General features: G+C 41.9%; 1 protein-coding gene across 4 annotated transcripts in view; it reads left to right on the top strand.

Annotated features, from left to right (window-relative positions):
• Positions 1-19,764, top strand: part of USP13 (ubiquitin specific peptidase 13) — a 116,730-nt gene that overhangs the window by 39,464 nt on the left and 57,502 nt on the right. For all 4 annotated transcript variants that reach the window (XM_032407145.1, XM_032407146.1, XM_032407143.1 and 1 more), the window contains exons 4-7: positions 5,316-5,437; positions 11,081-11,223; positions 12,737-12,921; positions 18,889-18,983. In XM_032407145.1, coding sequence (XP_032263036.1) covers positions 5,316-5,437; positions 11,081-11,223; positions 12,737-12,921; positions 18,889-18,983 — 545 coding nt within the window. The remainder of the gene's footprint in view (positions 1-5,315; positions 5,438-11,080; positions 11,224-12,736; positions 12,922-18,888; positions 18,984-19,764) is intronic.

Genomic DNA, 19,764 nt, shown 5'->3' with positions numbered 1-19,764 from the left:
TGTCAGTCTTCTCACAGACCCTAAGCAACACTTCACTTTACACCTCTCTGGTCAGGACTTGGTCACGTGGTCATACCTTGTGCTGTACAGGAGACTGGGAAGTACATTAAGTTTATTAACCGGCTTCATTGAGTAAAGTCTGTCTGAGGAAGAAGGGGAGAGTGGCCACTGGGAGGCAGCTTGTAGCCTCTGCCACATACTCCTTCCCTAAAAGGGACGTTGGGGTTGTCTCTTCTTGGAGAGGAAGAGAACTCAGAACTCTCTTGCAGTCTCTTTGTTTCTTTGACTAGAAAGCATTTTTCTCATTGCTATTAAAATGTCATCACGATGCCCATCTTCCCCTCACAAAATAGATGTAGCTGATTAATGCTTTCTCTTGGATAGAAGCTTCTTTTTCCCCAGTCACTTCATGACTTCGTGACCAATTCCTTTTTTACTGGCTCAACAGTGAACATTGAACCCACTGAATCATTCAATTATGACCTTCAATATTGATTCTATAAGGGAAACTGAGCTGGTGCTGAATGGCCTATCCAAGTCTCTGGAGCACCATCTTGCCCCTCAACATTCAAGTCACTCTTCCCGATTACCCTGATGTTCATTCAGGTGAAGTCACAGTTAAGGATTCTTCCCTCAGCTCTAGCTCTTGCTGGTGTGTGTGTGGGTGTGTGTGTGTTTAAATCAACAATGACAATTATTAATTTTTGAATCACTTAATTTTATACTTTTTATACTTAGGATTTAAAAAACATTTTTAGAACAATGTTTTTTGGACAAAGCTTAAAATTGAAAAGTTATAAGGGGCTCTATAATGAAAAAGTAAGTCTTTTTCACTTCTCTGCCTCCTAGCTTACTTGGTTACTCTCTCCAGAGACAAATAGTATTTTCTATTTGCACATTCTTATGTATCTTGTATATTCTTCCAGCCATAGTATAATATATACCATGCTTTTAGACTTTTTTCCTCTAGGCAGTTGGGACCATTAACACTTAGTTTCCAAACTGTGCTCTGAGGCACCCAAGGGTGCTACAGTGAACTCACAGGTGCACCACAGGGTATTTTAACACTTCAAGGGAACAGCAGTGATACTTGAACATTGCATGAAGTATTAGCATGGCGTAGTTTTACTATCGGAGAATCCTAAATTCCTTTCAGTGACTTCACCTCTTTGTGGAGCAGGTTTTTTGGTGGTTTCTATGGTAAAAGGCAGGTACCATGTGAAAAATAAATGTGGAACGGGACATGAGGGAGGCTGTGTTCCTTTTGATTCAGAAAGAAGCTGTGCAGTGTCCAACAGGGGCACACATCCCGTTAGCAAGGGATTGTGGTGATTTAAGAGTGAAATAAAACATTTCTGCCTTTCCATTTATGTATATTATTTTTTTCAAATGGTTACTAAGTCATTAGAACATAAATACTTATTAAGTTGTTTGGACCCAACAGAGCTATTGGGCATTTCTTTTGGCTTAGGGCCGCTGTGCACTGAGGAAGTGAGTAGCTCTGTGTCAATGTTTTTAAGCTAGAGAGGGACACTGTTAGGTTATCTTTTAAAGGATAACTTACACCGATAGGGGAGATTGTGAATTTTTAGACTCAGCTAATACAAAACTTACTGTTTTACGAGATGGAAGGAGAGAAAGGGGGTGGATATTAGGGAGTCCAGGATCTTCAAAGAAATACCCCAGGACTCATGATGTGGTTCTGGCCTAATCTTACATATTTTTTACAGTCAAGCTACAAATGTGTATAGATGTGTAAATAACTGCTAAGGCATTTAGTGCAGATCTTTGGTATGTCATTAAAACAGTGTTAAATACTCACATTTTTATTGGCTTCCCCACCTTCCCAACAACTTTCAGAAATAGGAGTAAAGGAGTCAAGTTCTTTTGTGTCTGAAGTCTCGGACATTGAAGAACCACCACTAAAACTCAGAGAGCTTAAATTTCCACTTTTTTGGTTTTAGCCCTAGCATTCATACTTGATGAGAAATGGGTTGAAAACAGAGCATTTGTGGAAAGTTCTAGGAATGGGCCTGTTCAGGAAACTCAGCTGTATATATAAGGGCCAGAAGGTTCTAGTAAACTCCATTTTGCCACTTCCCTCTGAAGTAGGTCCCAGACCAGGGTCTGTGTTCAAGGAGGTTTGCCCCATACCTTCTTGTGAGGGTAAATTTCACGGCACTAGATCAGCCAGACTTCTCTCACCTTGAGCACACAGATTAGTCAATCTGGTCAGGCCGGGGAGAACTCTGAGCTGGGTGTCCGAGTCCTGGTTTGATTTAAGGGTCTTCCATGGTGCTGCTTCTCAGCTTAAGTGAGATGCTTCTTGGAAATGGCTGTGGTACCAGCCACTTCTCCCAGGGATCTGAGAGGATCACTGAAGTTGAATTGGGAAGAGATTATTAAAAACATTTTTTTTTAATTTAGAAAAAGAGTCCATTCAGGTATTGCAAGTTAATAGCCATAGTGGAAAGTAGCTGCTGGGAGAGGTTGGGAGGTCCTAGTCCTACTGGTCCCTAGGGTATAATTTCTCTGTAGGTTCCTCAACTAGATATTTTTGGGGTGGTAAGACTCTAATTAGGGAAATTTAGAACTTACAGATTTATACTTAGGATTGTGGGGTCATATATATTTAGGAGAAATCTTAGATTTGTCCCTTAAAACCAGAGTGTAACTTACTTCTGTGACTTTTCCTTAATTTGGATAAAGATGTTTGGGAAGGATCACGGTCCCCTTCTATCCCATTGAATTAAAAATAAAAATAAAAGCAACTATAGATGGAGTATAAAGAAGCCCAAAAAAGTTCTTGCTTTTTTACACAACAGCAGTTGTGCTTATTTTTAAGCACATACCCGTTACCAATTAAAAAACCCCCAAACCCACAACCACCCTTTGGAGACTCCTGCTTTGCCGTTGTCCCTAGCATATTGGGGCTTTTAAGTTCCTGAAGTCTCCTTTCATTGATACTTAGTGCGTGAGTGGTGTGTGCTGGGTACTGTGCAGGGGCTGGGCATATGCAAGGTGAACAAGATCTGTTTCCTGCACTGACAGTTTACAGTCTAGAAGACTTTGAAGTTCATATGTTCTCCATCCTGAGATCACAGAGCAGGATCCCTGGGACGAGCCAAAGGGAGGGGAGGGCACTTGTGATTATGTTGGTTGTCAGGAGTGTAGGGAAGGGGGTGATGGTGATGATGGTGGCCGCTCTCTGTGGAGCCCCAACACCTGCCAGATCCTATACCAGATGCCTTAAAACCTTATCTTGTCTAATCCTCGCAGCAATCTTGTGGGGGCAGATATTATTCATAGCGTGCTCCTGAGGAAAATAAACTCGGAAAGACCTTGCCCAGGGTTACATAGTAAATGACAGAGCGGGATTTTTTTAGACATAGTTTATCATTGTGTCTGGCCAGGTAAGACTTGACTTAGTATTAAGTGAGTGTGTTTTCTGTGGACAAGAGAAGCTTAGATAATATGTAATATGAGCCGAATCTGTACACAAAAACAAAAGAGTTGTACTTCCATTCCTTAAACTTGTTATAAAAGATATAATAAAAATTTAAGAATAGAAAAATGCTCACACACTCACTGTTTTCATTTGTTCGGATTTCCTTCTATTTCTCGTCTATGAGCATAACTTTTACAAAGTTGTCTTTACAGTGAAGGTGAATTTTGTATTTTTAACATTGACGTAGCATAAATATTTCCATGTTTCTACATAGTCTAAATAAGTATCATTTAAATAATACTCTACTGGGTTGAACACCATTCTCATTGAACATTTAGGTTCTGATTTTTAAAATTATAGGTATTGGGGCATTCAAATTTTTATGACATATAGAATGTCTGTCTTTATTTGAACCATTTCCTTTAAGTAAATGCCTTTTGTTACTTTTTTAAAAAATTGAAGATCTAATTGCTTTTATTATATGACTCATGAATTGGGCAGCCTCCCATCTAGCAAATAACGCTTTTAACGACTTCTTAAACTCTTAGAATCATCTTTAACATTGCCTTTTGTCAAACTGACCTATTATGCTATCTAATAATGTTGGCTATTTATTTTGGCATTTCTGATTGTTATTATTTGGAATCTTTTATTAAATTGTTGAGACTGTGTTTTCCCTGTATCTCATTTTCCACTGTCTCCTTTTGAGAATTCAGGAGCAGAACTGTACACAAAAAGATACTAGGTTTTTGGTTGGAGGCAAACAACAAGGTAATAACAGAACGTAGATCCTTTGGTTCTCAGGTGGTTGCTTCATCTAGGAAAATAACTTTTGTCTGTCTACAGACCTGTGTTTGTGTACCTGTTTATGTGTGATGTGAGTGGAACATGGCTCAATAGCTCCTTGTCACCATAGTTCCAAACATCTAAATATACAAACCTGATCTGGAATGCTGGCATCCATGTGAATGTAAGGCTGACATGTCCATGTAAATATTGTGACAAGACATTTCCTTGAGCCTTCACTTAACCTTCACCAGAGATTAGCCAAGCAAACAGGTGATGACTTGATACATAGCAGGCTAGAGGAGCTCAGTTTTCTTACTGAAAATTCTGCACAGCCTGAGGACAACAGGACTACTTATATTATGGGGTTTCCCCCTCTGATTTACGATACAATATCTTAATAACTCCTAGAGGGGGATGGGGAGAGAGAGACAGAGACAGAGAGAGGGAGACTGAGATTTTGTTTTTAAATAGTAGCTATCACTTGTTGACTACCTATTATGTTCCAGGTCTCTTGTCCACAATTTCTTATTTATTCCTCGTATAAGCTTTGTGAGATAAGAGATATTATCTCCATTCTGCAAATGGGGAAACTAAGGATTAGAGACTTTGTGACTTGCTCAAAGTTACATTAAATTTTGGAGCTGGAATTGAACCTTGGTTTATGTATGCTGAAACCCCGTACTTTCTTCCATATTACAGTGTTGTGAAAAACATTCCAGTCCATTTCTTATGCAGTCAGGAGCCAGGTGCCCAACAGATCAGAATGAACCATTTACTCCTTTAAAAGTCTTTACAAATTGAATATCTAGCACATGTGTCTATTTTAATTGTAAAGCTGTGTGATCAGTCTCAGTCTTTATACATCTGTCACTTATTAATAAGTATTCATAACTTAGGAAAGATAGTAGGCCTTTTACTCCTGGTTTGGGGCAGACGGATGGTCGTCAGAGGAGGGAATCGTAAATGTCATGCTCTTGGTTTGTCATTCCTGTGGATCTCTGGCTTTCGCAGTGAGTCCTGCCTTGGTGTAGAATGTTCTCACTTCACTTCTTGTTCTTTGTTTTTGTTTTTTCCTCAGATCTAGATACTGATGACGATTTAAATAGCGACGATTATGAATATGAAGACGAAGCCAAACTTGTTATATTCCCAGACCACTATGAAATAGCACTACCAAATATTGAGGAGTTACCAGCCCTGGTCAGTGAGTGTGCACGGCTGCTAGCTAGATGCGCGTGACTCTCTGTGTCAGGTGTGTGTGCGTGTGTGGTGTGTGTGCACTCGGGGGGTGGGGAAGGCAGGTTGAATGAGAGGAGGAGAAGAACGAGAACGAACATGAGCATATTGCTTCTTCTCTGTGAAAGGGTCTTGCAGGGTGAGGTTTTAGTAGAGTTCGGCCAGATACCCTCTCCTGCGCGTTTTTTTCCATTGCTGTGTGGGCCTCTAAGTATATAAACATTGGGCTGGTCTCTCCCCTGTGGCCTGGCCTCCCCCACTTCCCCATGGTGGGCTACCCCCTCCCCCACGGTGGGCTGGCCTCCCCTCGGTGGGCTGGCTTCTTGCCCCTTGTAACTCACAGTCTGTCGCTTAGATTTTCACACTGTGCCCCTGAGATGTACAGGGGCTGTTGGAGAGGGGTGTCTTCTGATCAGAGGAATGGCTATATTTTTATCTCTTCTGCATATTAGCCTTCCACGTGAGATTTTGTTTGGGAAAAATAAGGATTTCTCTGCCGAAGCGACAGCAACACGGTTATAAAAATAACTAAACGTTTACAGATCACAGGTCTGCAGGAGCTCCGTGGTAATGTGAGACTCCTTGAAAGTTTTGTTCCTCATGAAGACTAAAACTACTTTCTAGGTTTTAGCGTTTAGATTTAGTGGTGAATTTTTTTTTTCTCTTCCCTTCCCTTGATTTTCGTGGAGCAACATTCACCTTCCTGAATGACATGAAGCTGGGGGTGGCAAGGGAGGTGAGGAAGCCACGTTCTGTTGTACTTTGATCCCGTAAGGAGGCGCGGAGCTCCTATAAGGACCCAAGCATTTTCCCTGTTCTTTCCTCCTGTCCTGTATTGTCTCTCCCACCCCATCCTTCTCTCCTTTGTTCTTTTCCCTTTCTTTTCCTCTTTCCCACTCTGTGCACACCCTGACTTCTCAGAGCCTGGCCCCCGGGAGCAGGAGGGTCAGGGTCCATGGAGTTTAGACGTGCTAGCTCTCTTCTTCCCTCCCCGCACTCCCCCAGAACAAAAGCCAGGTGTTTAGGTCTGGGAATCCTCAGGACATTGTGTGACTTTGTATCTACAGCCACCTGCTCACTTGCTTCTGCCAGGAGGGGGGGTGTGTTTGTGCTTGGGGTTCCCATGTCATTAGAGACCAGGTTTCTATCATTCAACCTCTTTTGCCCCTGACCTACTTTCTACCTAAATATAAGACCATAGAAATGAAAATGTTGTGTATTTAGCTACTGTAGCTCTTTCCTCTAATTATTATACGTGACATATCCTTTTTTAGTGCTAAGTGCACAGTGTTTAGCAGTGCATAGAGAATTAAATTACCTCTCCTTTCTCCAGTTCCCTGTGTTGACTCATGTGGCCGTTACCAAGGATAAAATGTAGGAGTGGGCAAAATGGTCTTACCTCGTCCCATTACCTGAAATTATATACTAAAGCTTGTATCTCCATGATACTGAGAGTTCTTGCTGCCTGCCCTTGTTTAATATAACTCTTACGTCTGCTGTCAGAAAAGAAATAAAGAAGCACACTGTGAATAAATGTCACGAGAAATGATTTTTCTCTCACTCACTTATGAAGGAGAAGCCTTTATGTGAAAAAGTTAATGGAGCCTTTAAGTGGTTTTTAATTATTCCTATATTCAGAATATAATTCAAAGTGTGAATGCTTTTATTTAAATAAAAGTGAAGAGTCATAGAAATCTGAATCCCTCAATATATGTTATAATTTTTAATACGGTCTTTTAGCATCAAGAAATACATAAAAATTTTCTAAAGAAGGAGAGGGAGAATTATTTGAAAGTTGGGGTGGAGAAATTGAAGGAAAAGCTTGGGTTTATCTGATGGTAACTGATAGGATTTATTTATGTATCAGGTGCTAGTTCCTATCTTTTCATGCTTCTGCTACATTTTTTGGTGTTTGATATTCTCGTTTTAAGCTTTGAAAGATTTTATTTATTTATTTATTTATTTACTTATTTATTTATCTGAGAGAGAGTGAGTGAGCAAGTGTGTGTGTGTGTGTGAGAGAGAGCGAGATAGAGACTGAGCAGGGGGAGAGGGAGAAGCAGACTCTCCATTGAGCAGGGAGCGCGACCTGGGGCTTAATCCCAGGACCCTGGGATTATGACCTGAGCCGAAGGGAGACTCTTTTTTTAAGCTTTTAAATAACAAAAATTATTGAGCTGAAAATCACCCAACCAGATGACTCTTCCTTCATCTTTTGAGCTTCTCAGCTCAGAAAAAATTCTGTTTCAGATAAGAACTCTGTGGATTCTACCAGAAAGTTAAACCACCTCTCAGTGATGTGGAGTTTGAAGAGACATAGCATTTGGAGCTCAGTAGGGATCTTATAGCCTGAAATGCAATGGCTCATTTTAGACATCAGGAACTCAAGCAATGGTGTGCTTGTAAATATTTAGCAACCAGCTCCCTGGGGGAAAGGCCTGCTTTGTAGTGTTTGATGATTTCCGTGGTGTAAATATTCCCACCGTGGCTGATTTCAGACTAACAGATGTCTCGAAAGCAGTGTTGAAAAGAGAGTCTACAGTAGCATACCATTATGTAGAATTCCCGCCAGTCACATAACGTAAATGTAAATAACCTCAAGAGCACACAGAAACTCGTAAGATATAGTAGAACAGGAAGTGAAGAGTTTTGAGTGTTTGTTACTTTTTTTTTTTTTTTTTAAAGATTTTATTTATTTATTTGACAGAGAGACACAGCGAGAGAGGGAACACAAGCAGGGGGAGTGGGAGAGGGAGAAGCAGGCTTCCCGCGGAGCAGGGAGCCCGATGCGGGGCTCGATCCCAGGACCCTGGGATCCTGACCTGAGCCGAAGGCAGACGCTTAACGACTGAGCCACCCAGGCGCCCCGAGTGTTTGTTACTTTTTAAAAATATATTTTACTTGATTGTAAGTTTTTATAATTTAATTTTCAGTAATGGCCGTGTTTAACAACCATCTTGCAGAATTTCTTAAAATTCAACAATCAATTCTGTGAGCCAGTTTGAGTCAGTTCCAGAACACTACTGAATTTGAGGCCTAGGAGGCCTGGGATGGAGCCAAGACTAGTACCAAGTTTTTTTTTCTCTTCACTCTAGACAACAAATCCAGGGAAAGGCAATTCATGGCATAATTATAGGATAATAGATCCTGATCTTCAGCTATGATCCATATGAAGGGCCGCTAAGTGATTTCAGATGATACTCTGAAAACACTAGATCAGTATTTCGTAGTGGCCCAGAAATTTGAGGAAATTTTGTTGAGTGTCACCAAGAAGTATATTCAAAGAAAAGAGAGAATATTGTATTCAAATCTTGATCAACATTATTGTGCACTGTGGAGAAGATTCAGAGGAGGACAGAGGAGGGACTGAGATAGTCATTGAAGCAACCAGGAGATTGTAATAACAGACCAGACTGAAAAGCTTGGGATGTGTAGCTCGAGTGCTAAGGCAGCCGAAACCCGGAGGATCAGGAGGGGGTTTGTGGTGACCTCAACCCTGTTTTCTAGGGGCACTCCTGGAAGGAAGTGGGAGATTAACTTTGATAATTGAAAGGAAAGGCTAATTGTCTAAAAGTGCTTGTGTTGAGAGATGAGTGGGACTATCTCTTTTAAAAGGTTTAAATCTATTTATGGCTGCCTGGCGTGTCATGGAATATAAGCTTTCTGAGGGCAGAGACCTCTTCCTTATTCCTCACTGTGCCTTGCTAAGTGCCATCCATCGGTAGTGCCTTGGAGAGCTTTAAGCTGCAGCAGGAGAGGATGTGATATTCCCAGCAGACCAGTCTGGTTACTGTGCAGAGGAGGGGGCAGGCGTGGGAGAAAGGAACCTGCAAGGAGGCTGCTGTGTGGCCGTCTGGGTGAGCTGTGTTAGTGGCTGGGACCAAGACGAGTGTGACTGAAGTTGAGAAGAGGAAGGTTCAATCAGATTCTGGATGCAGCAGTGAGAGCAATTGCTCATGGGCTGGGTGGGCGGGGGACGGCAGCTGAGGGAGCTTCCTTCATGGTCTCTTAATGAGTTCTAGGGCTACCCAGGGGAAAACACTCTGCATGAAGTTCAGCTAATTGTGCAGGATGTTAGGGATGTAGAATACAAACCTTGGTTTAAAAACTTTTTTAAACCATCCAGTGGCTTTTGTTGTATTCAGAGTTGGGCATCCATTGCCACCATCTCCTTGTGGAATATTCTCATCACCCCTTCACCTGTCATCCCTTTCAGCCTCTGGCAATCACTCATCTACTTTCTGTCTCGATGGATTTGCCTATTCTGGACATTTCATATAAATGGAATCATACATTATACATAGTTCTCTTGTGGCTGGTCTTTTTTACTTAGCGTGTATTTATTTTCAAGGTTCATTCATGTTGTGGCATGTATCAGGACTTCCTTCCTTTTTATTGCTGAATAACATTTCATTGTGTGGACATAAGACATTTTATTTATCCATTTGTCATTAATGGGCATCGGGGTTGTTTCTGCTTTTTGGCTATTCTAAATAATGTTCTGTGAACATCTGTATGGAAGTTTTTGCATGGGCACATATTTTCATTTTTCTTGGATATATACCTAGGAGTCGAATTGCTAGGTTATACATGCGGTAACTCAGTTTAACCATTTGTGGAACTGCCAAACTGTTTGCCAAAGTGGCTGCCCCATTTTACATTCCCACCAGAATATGTTTTTTTTTTTTTTTTAGATTTTATTTATTTATTTGACAGAGAGAGACACACAGAGAGTGGGAACACAAGCAGGGGGAGTGGGAGAGGGAGAAGCAGGCTTCCCGCTGAGCAGGGAGCCCGATGGGGGGCTCGATCCCAGGACCCTGGGATCATGACCTGAGCCGAAGGCAGTTGCTTAACGACTGAGCCACCCAGGCGCCCCGCACCAGAATATGTTTTTAAAGACAGCTAGAAATAGTTGTTATAGCATTAAGCAAATAGCAAATGTGGTGATATGCATATGTGCCGGATTAATCGGGTTTAGGAGAAAGCAGAGAATTTGCACCCCCTTCCCCTGTGGTCAGTTGGTGCCAAGCTGGACATCACAGATTTGCTCATGATGTTGACTGACCTGGCACAGAGACACCTAGGCATGTCCCCGTCCAGGGTCACATTTGCACCAGATTAAGAAATGGAGCCATGCTGCCTGCATTCCATTCAAATGCCCTTGACCGCATGCCATTGTGTGATGAGTTGAGGATATTGGATATCTGGGTGTATATTTGTTAGGAGGAAAACATACCACTTGGGTAAATCCTAGGCATTCCTGTAGCTAATTTCACTCTTGTAAATCATTCACCGAATACTTTTTACTCTGCTTGCTAAGAAATTGTTAAATCTGACTCATCTGCTTGGGTTTACAGACTGGATTGGGTTCCTTGCTATCTTGTATCATTGTCAATACTGCACACTCTAGGTTAGGGACAAACCCTAGCTAGATTCATGGAGAAAGTGCTGGAATCAGCTAACTAGGATCTTGCTCTTATGGTCACTGCTGTCTGAATTTTCTTGGATCAGGCTGTATTTGTTCACGAACTTTTAAACTTATTTTCTAGAAGTTGCTATTCTCTCAAACTGTTTTTACATATGACATCTGGGTTTGTCTTACAGGTAACAATTGCTTGTGATGCGGTTCTCAGCTCAAAATCTCCATATAGAAAGCAGGACCCAGACACATGGGAAAATGAATTGCCGGTATCCAAATATGCCAATAACCTTACCCAGTTGGACAATGGAGTCAGGATTCCTCCGAGGTGAGTGTCAGGTAGCGAAATGGAACTTTACCCCTTAAAACTGGCTAAAGGAATATTTACATTTCTACCCCTTCTCTGAATTGGCAGTTATATATATTTTTACCAGATGCCTCTGATTAAAACTAAGCTCAAAATTCTTTCTAAAAGTATCTGTACCTTTGTAGAGGCTGAGCATGGCCAGCCCATACCCCTGAGCTCATCCCCACCCCTTGGCTCTCAGTGGCAAGCACCTGCAGTTCTTTGCTTGAGGGCTTTCCCTGCCTGCTGAGGCCAGGCAGGCCTGTGCATGGGACAGTGAGAAATGCCATGGAGTTAATGCTCCCTCCTGTCCTCCTGGAACAGCCCTCAACCAGTGACTGTGGTGTGGGTGGATAAATAGCCTGGACCCTGACCCCTCGAGTGGAGGTCCCCAACTGGACTGAGCCCCAGTTGCCCATGGTGGTCGTCTGCTTGTTGACGTACCTGGACTGGCTTCCTGCCCTTTCCAGTCTTCCTTCCCTCCAGTGCTTCCTGGGATCACCTCCTAAACAAGCCATTTACATTCAAACCTTTGTTTCAGAGTCTGCTTCTAGGGGAACGCAACTTTTACCAGTCTTTGGTTGTCACCTTTGTGGCTGGAATGTTCTTTGGGCTGCATTAGCATCTCCTGTTGGGTCTGTTGTGTGGACAGAGGCAGGTGCTCTAGTCTTGTTCAGCCTGCCTCTGCTGCCTTCCCATTCTGTGTGGTTGTAGGGGAAGGCAGGCGACTTCTGGGCCTCAGTTTCTCCCTTTGATAATGGGGTTGGGGATATTGATTTTGAAGGGTGTTGAATAGAATTAGATGATCAGACTTCTGTAGGGTACTTGGCATGTACCTGACATTTAACCTTCAATGAAATTGACATTCTTTATACTTCATTCAGAACTGCTGCATAGTAGGATTTTGTTTAAGACGAGTTTTACTAGGCGTGTTTAATGCTTTAGAACTTTACATGTTTACGCACATGGGATCCTTCATGTTTTAGACTTATTTGAGCTCTACTGTCCCTCATGTAGGAGTTTGAAGGAAATGACCTCCTCTCCTGACCTCAGGTTCTGTGTTTATTATTTATTTGCCATTTTTTTAAAAGATTATTTGAGAGAGAGCGAGAATGAGAGAGAGGCAGAGGGAGAAGCAGACTCCCCGCTGAGCAGGGAGCCCGATGCGGGGTTTGATCCCAGAACCCTGGGATCATGACCTGAGCCGAAGGCGGACACCTGACCGACTGAGCCACCCAGGCGTCCCACTGTGTCAGTTTTCTAAAGTCAAAGAGCCCTGGTGGAGGCAGGCAGGGTACTGATTGGTCCTGCTGCTCTGGGAGGGGCGACATTAACATTCTGAAGGGAGAAGAGGGGGAAGGAAGTACCGGTTTCCTTTGTTTCACTCACCGTTTCCTGTGACCCCCAGCTTGAGACAGTCCGTTTTCTTGGATGCTAATTTTCTAGCTATGCTTCGTGTTCCAGTGATAGTAACTGCTCTTCACGGACTTTTCAGCGGTTGGAAGTGTGCCAGGTGTGACCTGCGGGAGAACCTCTGGTTGAATCTGACCGATGGCTCCGTGCTGTGTGGGAAGTGGTTCTTCGACAGCTCTGGAGGCAACGGCCACGCGCTGGAGCATTACAGAGACATGGGCTACCCCCTAGCCGTGAAACTGGGAACCATCACTCCTGACGGGGCAGGTGCGTGTGCCCTCACTGACCGTCAGAACTTGCAGTGGCTCCTCTTAGTTGAACCGGTGCCTTCATCCCCAGGGTGGAAGGTGTAGGCTCTGGACACAGCTCAGGTGTGAATCCTGATTCTGCCTCTCGCTGGCAAGTCTTCAGATCCTTCTCAGCTTCAGGTTCCTCATCTTGAGGATGATCGTGGTAGCTCTCTCATGGATCTGTTAATGTGTCTAAAGCATTTAGCCCAGTGCACACAGTAAGGCCTTAATAAAAGTTAGTTGCTACTATTACCTGTTATTACTGTCTTTCTGTATATCTCTTGGCTAAGAGGACAGAGGGGTAGGAACCAGGACTTGTGAAGTGAACAGGGATAATCAAGTTCACCATTAGAACTGTAGAGGGAAGCCCTAGAATTCATTATGGGGGTGAGCATCATTTTAGAAACTAATGGAAACATTAAGGAAAGGGATTTTGAAGGATGTTGTGTGTCAGAGTCCCCGACAGCGATCGGCAGCAAAGGATTAGACTTGGTTCCTACTTGTATTGTCAGCTTCAGAATTGGTTCTCTTTCTTTAAGTTCTCACACCGTATGCTCTCAAATGTTAGTTTTTGGCCACATTTGTACAAAACCTCTACACAAGCCAGGGTGAATCCTACGAATTCCAGAATCTGAAGAGGAAATTCGGGACATGCCGTTGGGTTACAGCACGTCGCTTGCAGGTCTTCGCTATGTTGAATGACTGCTGTACAAGGCAACCGTCATAAGGCTACAGAGGGAAGGGTTTGTAGTATAGGAGTTCTAGTGGGTAAAATTGTAAGGGGAGAATCATTTGAATGTGTCTCCTTTTTTTTTTTTTTTTAAGATTTATTTATTTAGAGACAGCGCGCATGCAAGTGTGAGCGTGTGGATGGGGGGGGTGGGTTGCAGGCAGAGGGAGAAGGAGAGAGAATCCCAAGCAGACTCCGTGCTGAGTGTGGAGCCTGGCACAGGGCTTGATCCCACTACCCTGAGATTACAACCTGAGCGGAAACCAAGAGTCAGATGCCTAACTGACTGCGCCATCCAGGCGCCCTGAATGTGCCTCCTTTCTATGTTGTTTTCTGTAGTGCTTTGATAAAACCAGTTATTAGAAGTCCAGTTGCTAGAACAACCTAAGACTACAATTATTTGTATACATGGCTTTGTTCTAAAATTTCAGTTGTTTGAAGCCAGAGCTATGTCTTACTCATCTTTGGGATCCATATAAAATCTTACACGTGGTAGGCGCAAATACTTTTGTTAAATAGACTGACTGGTATGTATTTAAATAATTAGATTCTATTTAAATGTATGCTAATAATAAAGGCAAGGGTTAATTCTGTTCTGATGTCTTTAATTTTCCAGAAGCCTTTTTTCTAGCATGAAACTTATTTTCAAACTATGATTTAGACTTTTTTCTAATTTTCATCTAAAGCTTTTTTCCTTTCAACTTGAGGAAGGAACATTTTATATTTGCCCCTTGATTATACAAGGAGCAGATATTCAGTGTAACATATTTAGAAAACAGAAAGATTTAGAGAAGTAAATAAAAATCACTAGTAATATCATTTGACAAATCACTTCTAACAATTTGGGTATCTCCTTTCAGTTTTGTTTTCTGTTTTAAGGCCTTGATCAATTCTTATACAACCCCTCCAGACTGCCCCTGCCCCACATTTTTACAAAAAAGGAATCACACTGTATAAAGTTCTATTCCTTGTTTTCCTCTGTTTAACATTAAATATATATATATATATATTCCATGTCATTAAATACTCTTCAGTATCCCACGATAGTTCCATAAATCATTTCACTATACTCCTGTTATTTGTTATAATTTTTTTGCTATTCTGATGAGCATCCTTGTATATATGGAAATCTTTGGATGTTTGTCTGATGATATATTTAGGATAAATTCTTATGAACAAAGGGTGGAACCTTTAAAATTTTCAGTTGCCGAATTTCTCTTTTAAACAGTTACAGTAATTTACATTCCCATTAGCAGTGTATGAGAATACCCATTTCAGCAAATCTTTGACAACTTTGGGTATTCGGCATTTTTAAAAACCTTTGCTAATCTGGTATCTTGTTTTCATTTGCTTTACTAGTGAGGCTGAATATTTTTCATAGTATTTTTGGCCATTTGTAATTCTATTTGTGAATTTCTTAGGTTGATTTTCTAGTGGGCATATGTGTAGGTGTTCCTTATTGGTTTAAAAAAAACTCTTCAGCTGCTAAGACTATTAATTCATTATCTGCCATAGTTAAGTGTTTTTTTTTTTGTTTTGTTTGTAGAGGAGGGAGAACTTTTCCTTATATAATTGAGAGTATTTGAATAAATATTCCTGTTTCGATCATAGAAGGCATAAAACAAACAGCAATGTAGATCCTATAGCCTGTGATGAGAGTTCTTGAATTCATTCACCTGAGATAATGTTCACTTTTTGAAGAAAGATCAGGATTTGATTTCTGCTTGTCTTGTGCAGAGTTGGTTTTAACACAAATGATTATTTTCAGTCTAATTATTATATTAGTTTATGGGATGCATTATTTTATATTAGTTTCTTTTAGGTCTGTTTAATATTTTGCTAGCTGTAACTCATTTATTTTAAAGCCAAATAAGTTAATGTAAACATGCCTAAAGTTTCCCTTAATGTCTGATGATGAGCCTTGTGGACATTGAGGCCTGGGAGTGCAGGGTGCCCTCTGTCTAGGGGCGGGTAGCCACCTCCTGGTGAAGGTAACACTCCCAATGGTCCCATTTCCGTATTTGCTAGGCTCACTGAGGCTAATTCAACGAGCAAGAGAGAAAGTGTTTATTTTTCAGTTTATGGTGAGAACCACAACTACCTGTAAGTGGGATGTTTATGTTGGCTTGACCAGTACATTCCTTTCCTGTGGGGAGCTGACTTATATTTAGAGTATTGCTTAGTGAACATGGAATCCAAGCAGGTTGTGGACTCAACTATTTTATGGTAATGTGATCTGATCATCCCGGTTTCCTTCTCCCCGATAAGGATATACCTGTTCGGTGAGAAACTCCTACTTACCTTGAGGTCGCAACTTAGAATCGGTTCTTCCAACAAGCCTGGACCGCCTAGGCGAGGCCATTGTGGTGGCATGGCTAATAAAAATGGCCCCATATCAAATTCCATTCTGGGTCTCCATGAGTACAGCGACAAACAAACCCAGAAACAGATCACCATACAAACAAACAAATAAGAGCTTTCCTCTGTGGGAGGAGACATTGATTTGGCAAAGCGAGGATGAGGTTCTGGGTGGGAAGGCAGTGAGGAGGGACAGAGACAAGAGAGGGTGTTTCGTTCTTCTATCATGAAACTAGGTTACCTAAAAGAAGCCTCAGTGCCTTGGTGGTTGCAGGAGAAGCTTATGGAGATGCTCACAGCAGCTGTGAAATCCTGCCCCCACTGGCCCCTGCACCAGCTCAGTAGCATCTTAGGGTGCTCTTTCCTGCGTCCACTTCAAATTTTTTTTCTATGATTACATGTCATTTATAAATTCTTCATGCTTGCCAAATTCGAGGATCACAGTTCATTTTTAGATTTCTTGTGTGTTACTCACTCAACTGTTTTTGTCATTGGAGTAAAAAAAATAACTGTCGTGTCTGACCAAATCATGTCACATGTTTGGAGCAGTTAATGACTGGAGGGAGGAAACATTAATTTCTCAATATGGCATGAGCTTAAAAAATTAAAAATTATAGAGTGCTTTGTGATTTTCACTTATTTCAAAATCCTAGGCCAATGCCAACTGTTCAGGTCTGGCAACTTTGTTATTTTCTAATAAAGCTCAAATAATTAGAGGCTTAGAGTCTTAAGTCTTCAAAACTATTTCACTAGTTAATAATAACCAAAGTTAAAGTGCCTAGGGAATGTCATTTTCACCTTCAGCCAGTATTTGAGTGGTATTTTTCTTGTCACTTGCCATAGATTTAAAAATATTATTTATGTGTTTGTTTCAAGTTGTTAAAGATTTTTGTTCGTGTTTTTAGCATTTAAACTTTTGGGGAAGTTTTTCTTGATTGGGCTGGGGATTTTGTCTTGTGTTTTTGCTTTTGAGAGCATTGAATTATACTAAAGAAAGAATATAAAGGAAGGCTGCCTATCTACAAGTTAAAATGGGCCCGTAGAGGAAGAGGGATAGGAGAGAAAGCTATACAACATCTAACCCATTAATAATGGGAAGACTGACTTCCTTTGGTAGCAGTGAGTCTCCACATATCTGGGTTTTGGTCAGAAGATCACCGTAGCGTGTGTGTGTGTGTGTGTGTGTGTATTTTTTTCCTCCTGGTGATGTTCCAAAGAAGAGGAAAATCCTTGGACAATCTCTTTTACTGTCCTAAAGAATGCTATCCTTTTTATTCTTTTTAAAAATTTACTTATTTTATTTTAAAAAAATTTTTTAAAAAGATTTTATTTATTTAGTTGGGAGAGAGAGAGTGAGAGAGAGAGAGAGAGAGAGAGAGCAGGAGCAGGGGTAGGGGCAGAGGGAGAGGGAGAAGTAGACTCCCCGCTGAGCAGGGAGCCTGATGTGGGGCTCGATCCCAAGACCCTGAGATCATGACCCGGGCCAAAGGCAGACACTTAACTGACTGAGCCACCCAGGCGCCCTTATTTATTTATTTTAGAGAGAGAGAGAGAGAACATGAGTGGGAGGGGCAGAGGAAGAGAGAATCTCAGCAGACTCCACACCCAGCGTGGAGCCCAACATGGGGCCCAATCCCACCACCCAAGATCATGACCTGAGCCAAAACCAAGAGTAGGACGCTCAACTGACTGAGCCACCCATGAACCCCTACTATCTTGATATCTATTTTCCTTGTAATAGATTTTGTTTTTCCAATTTAAGAGTGAAGAAATTGTGGTTTTTGACTCTCCCTTCCTATTAAGGGCCTAGGATGGTGCTTCACCAAGTCTCTGAGTCTCCTGAGAGATATAAAGAGATAGTCTGGTGTAGAGGAAAAAGGACTGGGTGAAGGGTCAGGATACATGGGTTCTGGGCTACCTGTGGGGTTTGAGGCAAATGATTTAACCTTATGAGCCTCTTTTCCTCATCTGCAAAATGGGCCTGAAGATATCTGTCCCCTCTCCCACACTGCACTGCTGTGTGAGGACACACAAGGCAGTGGTTTTGATAGCTTTTGGGGGGATTTGCCAAGAAGGCCAAGATACCAATCTCTCAGGCCCTGGGACCAGTGGGCTGGGCCTGGGGGTGGCTAGAACCTCCTGAGTTACCTGGCTGGGCCATGAGCATCCTCATTTGCTGTGAGTGCTACGGGGTGGTGGACTGAACATTCTTCACTAAGTCCCTCACCAGCTCTGTGGGGTGTGGACACTAATGTTAGAAAGAAGGGATGAAGGGGCAGGTGGGAGGTGGACGTTGGTGAGCTGGTAGGTCTGAGACTGTAGAGGATTCTACAGCAGAAGTTAGTTTTGTCTTGGACCTAACACCTTACACCAGCCATTCAGCTGCTCCCGAGGGCCTGTGTGTCCCCTCTGTTCCCTCATAGGTTCCCCTGCCACGGCAGGTGTTGCCACTCTGTCCTCCCTCACCCTTCCCTCCTCCTGCACAGTTGTTATGCCAGTGCGGTTTTGGTTAGAAAATCAGTTGTTAGGCATTTACACTCATCTAATTTCAACTATTTTAACTTTAGACACTGCTCTTTAAATTTTTTTTGTCTCAGAAAACCTTTTTAAAAATTAACCTTCTGAAATGTCAAAAATTGATATATGGGTATAATTACAAAATAGACCTATTAATTATGTTTGTTGTTGATCATCTGTCTTTTCTCCAATTGAGTGTGTAACTCACAGGAGGTTTCTATTGGCTTTATTCACCCATGTATCCCAAGCCTGGCGCATAGTGGGAGCTCAATAGATATATGTTGAATACTGAATGACTTGATTAAAGATCTCATTCCTTGTTTTCTCTTCACCCTGTAGATGTTTATTCTTTTCAAGAAGAGGAACCTGTTTTGGATCCTCATTTGGCCAAGCACTTAGCGCATTTTGGAATTGATATGCTTCATATGCATGGGGTAAGAAGGTCCACTTTGTTTGTATTCCTACCTTGCAGGGAGGGAACCCTTTGGTTTCTTTAATATGTAATTGCTGTAACGGGAATCTTACTTTTATAGGTTTTAGGTTTTAATGTTTGCATTTACTTCTTGAATTTAATTAATTAACATTTTCTTTTGGTTACCAGCTTACATTTTTTTTTAATGTTATAATAAAAATGGTACCTCATCAAGTACCATTTGTTTTAGTTGGAATTTACTTGTAAAATTTCTGTATCCTTTGGTGGAGAGTTGCATGAATCACTCCTTGTTCACTGAAGCGAGAAAGTATGGGAAGATGACCTTTAAAATTATCTGTGACCGACATCACTTTAATTAATTTCAGGAAGGGAAGCAGAGCTCGGGGGTGGAAAGAATAAGCCAACATATTGTTGTTGATGGGAAGAGCTTTGCTTCATTTAATATTGTGTTTTCAAGCTGATATCATGACTATGTAACGTCCGTGCCTGTGAGGAGCTGCTTCAGTGTGCGCGCTCCGCTTGGACCCTTCCCTCCCAGCCTGTCTCCCTCTCCTCGGGCTCTCCTCCCCTCCGTCTCCTTGTCCTCACTCACGTCACCCTTCAAGGCACTTCCAAGGCCCATGATTTTCCTTCACTTTCCTCTCCAGCGGCCTTGCCTTTCTGTTTGCTGGGTTGCACTGGAAAATACAGTTTTTACTGTATTTTACAGTATACTCTACTAACTTCTTTCTTTCCGTTCCTATTTGTCTTTCTTCCTCCTATCTCCTTTCCCCTTCATCTCT

This window comes from Phoca vitulina, unplaced genomic scaffold, assembly GCF_004348235.1.
Source record: "Phoca vitulina isolate PV1807 unplaced genomic scaffold, GSC_HSeal_1.0 scaffold8, whole genome shotgun sequence".
NCBI lineage: Eukaryota > Metazoa > Chordata > Mammalia > Carnivora > Phocidae > Phoca > Phoca vitulina.
Note: the sequence above shows the minus strand (reverse complement) of the source record. Positions and strands in the feature narration are given on the sequence as shown.